Below are 4,743 nucleotides of genomic sequence, written 5' to 3' on the forward strand. Positions count from 1 at the left end.
GTCATTGAGGGGATTCTAGCAGTTCTTTAGGTTTATATATTTTTAGTTACTGAGGAAGTGTTCTTTGAGGAAGTCTTTAGGGTGGTTCTAGTGGTCATTAAGAAGGGTTTAAGGGTTCTATAGGAGGTTTTAGATGGTTCTAGAGGCTCTTTAGAAGGTTTTTGTGATCACTGAAAAGGTTTAATGGCTTTAGGAGGTTCTTGTCATCACTGAAAAGGGAGGAAATGCTCTTCTAGGTTTTTCTGGTCATCAAAGAGGTTCTTGTGGCCAGTGAGAAGGTTCTGTGAGTCTTACAGGTGGTTCTGATGTTTCTTGATCACAGTAATGTTTGCAGCTGATGGTTTACCTTCTCCACTCCGTATCCTTCTCTCTGCAGGAGCAACATGGAGGGAACCACAACTGCCGGAGACACTGCAGCCAGGACAAATCTACACACACACACACACACACACAGTCACTGTATTGTTTTTCAGTACAATCTCACAGATACAGAAAGCTGTTCTTTCCATGTATCTATTCATGATGAAGTGTGTGTGTTACCCCAGTATGAAGCCCCAGACCCACGGCAGACCCAGCAGGAAGTGAGAAACCACAGCAACGATGCAGGCCTCCACCACACAGGGGCCGATCGCGAGACGCACACACACCGCCTTCAGACGCCTCAGTGCCTGCACACACACACATTTCATTATGAGGTATGTGCAGTTTATTTTACTGTGTGTGTGTGATTGTGTGTGTGTGTGTGTGTGTGTGTGTACTCACCGAGGGGTCGAGACCCAGTCCGGCTCTGGTCAGGATGATTGCGAGGGCGATGTTCCTCAGAGCTGCAGACCAGTGAGTGTCGATGTAGACGGCGTCCGTTATGTAGGGAACATTACGCAGCAGAAGGCCGGCCAGCAGCATACCTACAGGATGTACAGACATTTAAAACCTCACTCAGTCGTGATCACGTTTTATAATAGTTAGAGTTAGGGTTCAGGATGGGTCGTACCAAGCAGTGGAGGGAAGGGAGGCAGCGTGGGCAGTTGGATCATTCCCACCAGCTTCCCTCCAAGCACGGCGCAGATGAAGAGGATGACAATGCCAAACAGGTTCCCTCCAGGTAAACACTGACTTCCTGTGATGGACCAAACGACTCCGAACAGCAGAGCGAACAGACACACTGCACACAGACACAAACACACACACATACACATACACACACACACACAGGTTAATACACTTGAGCTCAAGTTGTGGATTTGAAAAAAAAGAGAAGAGATTATTTTCAGATTTGTGTTTAGAAGTGGGGGGTACAATAAGTTGGTACAATTAAAAGATGAAAAACATAAATCATAGGTTATTATGCTGTCCATATGATGTGTAATAAAAGAAATCGCATTATCAATGCACTAACTACTTGAAATTTTATTTATTTTATCTAAAAGTGACCTTACGTGTCCAGTGTTTTTAAATTTTTAATTAAAAGATTAAATTGCAGCCATTCTTTTTAATTGTTGTTTATTATTGCATCTTTTTAGGAGAATATTATAATGGCTCAAAAACGACAATATGAATTTCCTGGAGCCTCATTTAAATCACTTTTTAGAAATCACTTTTCACGTTTTTTTTTTTGCTCAGTGTCTGAGAAGAAACATTAAAATCTATTTGGATCCAATATTAGAAAACAACATGTGAAGTACTGAATATTTTATATTTTCCATATCCTTATTGATCATTATATGTGGCAGGATGTTGTAGCTTTGGGCTGTTTTCATATTGAATTTTTTTGTTGGCAAAATTATTGTATGTGGATTTGGTGTTTTTAGCAGCCTACAACTCGGCACCGGCCCGTGCAGTGTTGGCTACTGGGCCACGAGGATTTAATCTGACAGTAACCACAAGGCCAACAGTTTAGTAGTATTCTCTGCCTCACCATTTGTCCTGAGACCACCCTCTGGCTACCAGCAGTAAAGACCTCTGGGAAGCTGCTTTCTACTTATTTTTGAACAGGCTGTACAAAAAACATCCTCTGATACAGGTGAGTTTAGTGTGATTTAAAATGTGTTTGTGAGTTTTAAACAAGTTTTAAACAAAGCCTCTCACTCTCTCCCCATCTGAAGCTGTCCATGGTTCTGATACGTTCAGCGTGACTGATGTGTTGTCTCCAAAACACTGAGCTGACCACAGAATGAGGTAAATACAACAGCAAAACGTCCCAGTACCACCCTGCAGGCACAGAGAGCACACAAAAGCCACAGTGTAATTCAAACATGACGTCAGGGCCGCTTGTAGCCTGAGAGGTGAAACTCAGGGCAAAAGGTCCACAAAGAAGTCACTGCAGCACCTAAAGCTTGCTGCGTGTGAATGGTTACAGCAGAAAATGAACTCTATGGATTTTGGCAGGTGGACAAACCGTTAAGATTTTAGTAAATAATAAAACTGGAACTGTAAAAGTGAGAGTGGAAAAGGACGGAGGATACGTCCCCCGATCCCCAGTGGAAATTACTTGTTATTCTGAATAAAACATATCAGGTAAACAAACAAATAATGACAGCATCTGCGCTAATTTCACAATATGTTTGAATGAATTTCTCCAGGCAAAATAATTGTTTGTAATTTGATAAACAACGCGCATGTAGCTCAAAGCTGTTGATCTGTTTCATCCACACGGCACAAAGAGCCACACACACTCTGTTCCCCTCGCAGCGTCTGTAGGACGCAGCAGCACTTGAGCCCATTGAACTGTGGGTAAATATTGTGTCGAATAAGAATAAAATGCTGCGGGGATGAAATCCACGCAACACACCTGGAGTCCAGAAAGAGATAAATGGAGGTAGGGAGAGTGAGAAAGACAGAAGGATAGATTGAGAGGTGTGTAAGCAGTGAATGAGGGTGTGTGTGTGTCTGTGTGTGTGTGTCCTCCTACATTCCCATGCACACCATCAACTCCTCTGCTCGCTTCGCTGTGCCGTTTTTTTTGCTTAAGTGGATGCACGCTTTCAAAGAGTGTTTGTCAACCTGGGTGTGTGTTTGTGTGTTAGTTGCAGCGGCGGCGGGGGGAAGGGGTTGCAAAGACATTAAAAAGGAAAAGAAAACGTTTTTTTTTCTCCATTTGTGCGCGACTGCGGCGGTGCCAGCTTCAGTGCCCTCAGCCATGGGCACAAAGACGACAGTGACAACCCATTCATTTCCCTGACGAGCTGTCGCCTGCGGGAGGATAGGTGACTTCTCCCAAGGTTATTTATGGCATTGTTGATCTCTCATTCTCAGAGTTGGTCCTCTTCGTCACCCAGCCCCACACCTCACCCACCCTCCCCCGCCCCTCGCCATCCAGCATCCAGGAGCATCCCTCTCTTTTTCTCGCCATTCATCTGTCTCCGCGTTTGCACCTCATGTTTTCATTAGCCAGATTTGATCAGCCCGAATATTGATGAGTTCATGTTTATAATGAATGTACGCATATCATTTGTGCCTCGGTGTGTGTGTGTGTGTGTGTGTGTACGTACACAAGCCTAGTTCAACCTTTGTCTCACAAACTGGGCTGGTATTTATCAGGCATCTCAAAATCATGCTCTGGAATCATACTGAAAGTTAGGACTAAAAACACTCCTAGCTTAAAGCAGGACTTATTTATAAGCCATAAAGTAAAAAAAAAAGTATTATGCTGATAGTTTGGAATTATTGACAATGGAAAAGTTAAAAGTGCAGGAAGTAGCACCACTTTTTATGTATGGGTTTATTGACAAATAATCCCAGATGACTAAATTGCGGAATATCTTAAAACTAAATCTAAATCTAATATTGATATTTGACTATGGTTGCACATGCAATCTCCTCCTCCACTCTCCAACTGACCGTCCACTAAGCCCCACCCTGGCATGCCACCTATATGTAGTTTACAATAACAGTGGCAGCTTTAACTTCCAAAATTCTCAATATTTTTCAGAACAATAGGTCTTTGATTTCAGACAAAGGTAGACCAAAGCAGGTTTCTCATTTCTGTTGAGCGGACTGTCCATTTATGCTCCCTGAAAGGACGACGAGCAGATTTTATCAGCTAATTAAGCTAACGTCTGCTCTATCCAGCTGACAGTTTAAGATTTACAGCTGACTCGTTTTAAAAAAAGGAACCTTGGTTTGAAACATGCACTTAAGCTAAGACTAACGCTAAGGCTAAAGATTCCCGTACAGTAGTCGGTTAACGCTGGCAGAGGTTGCTGGAGTGTAACCTTCCCCAGATTCTACAAGGAGCAGAACAGTGACGTTAACGTTAGCCTGAACTACAATCCAGGACCAGATTCCACACAGTGGGAAAATGCTACACACTGGATTTGCTAGTCGAAAACAGGGATTTTTTAAATGAGGTGCTGTACGAGTCTCTGCCCGACCACCATGAGAGGTCAGGATACGAGTCTTTGTTATGCTTTAGCTGATGAAGCTACGCCTAAAACCTGAGTTAAATGTGTCTTTTTAATGTCAATCTTAGTGACAGAACCAAACTGATGTACAGTTTAGGCTAACACCTTCACTCTGTCCTGTACTTTCATATATGCAGACACACAAAAAGCATGGTCACACACTCCTTCGCACTCACACATACATGCACAATGCCGGAGTAATGTGATTTAACCGGCTTTGGCGAGCTCTGACGGGTACTCGACATGATTAAGAGCCAATATGCTGTTGCATACAGCCAAGCTGAAGATGTCTCTTTCAGAGCCGCTCCTATTTGCCTGCTCCTTAAGCCCCTCTTTGCATCTC

The 4,743-nt window shown here is 43.2% G+C and overlaps 1 protein-coding gene across 1 annotated transcript in view; it reads right to left on the minus strand.

Moving 5' to 3' along the window:
- The window catches only part of LOC118329540 (sodium/hydrogen exchanger 9B2-like), a 5,722-nt gene extending 2,369 nt beyond the window's left edge, over positions 1-3,353 (minus strand). The window contains exons 1-6 of the mRNA XM_035663762.1: positions 3,293-3,353; positions 2,086-2,208; positions 992-1,162; positions 763-905; positions 541-668; positions 347-428 (exon numbers count right to left, since the gene is read on the minus strand). Of these exons, the coding sequence (XP_035519655.1) occupies positions 347-428; positions 541-668; positions 763-905; positions 992-1,162; positions 2,086-2,208; positions 3,293-3,353 (708 nt within the window). The remainder of the gene's footprint in view (positions 1-346; positions 429-540; positions 669-762; positions 906-991; positions 1,163-2,085; positions 2,209-3,292) is intronic.
- Between the last annotated feature and the right edge of the window lie 1,390 nt (positions 3,354-4,743).

Source organism: Morone saxatilis, unplaced genomic scaffold (assembly GCF_004916995.1).
Source record: "Morone saxatilis isolate NCDOM2014 unplaced genomic scaffold, NCSU_SB_2.0 Contig19, whole genome shotgun sequence".
In the NCBI taxonomy this organism is placed as follows: Eukaryota; Metazoa; Chordata; class Actinopteri; family Moronidae; genus Morone; species Morone saxatilis.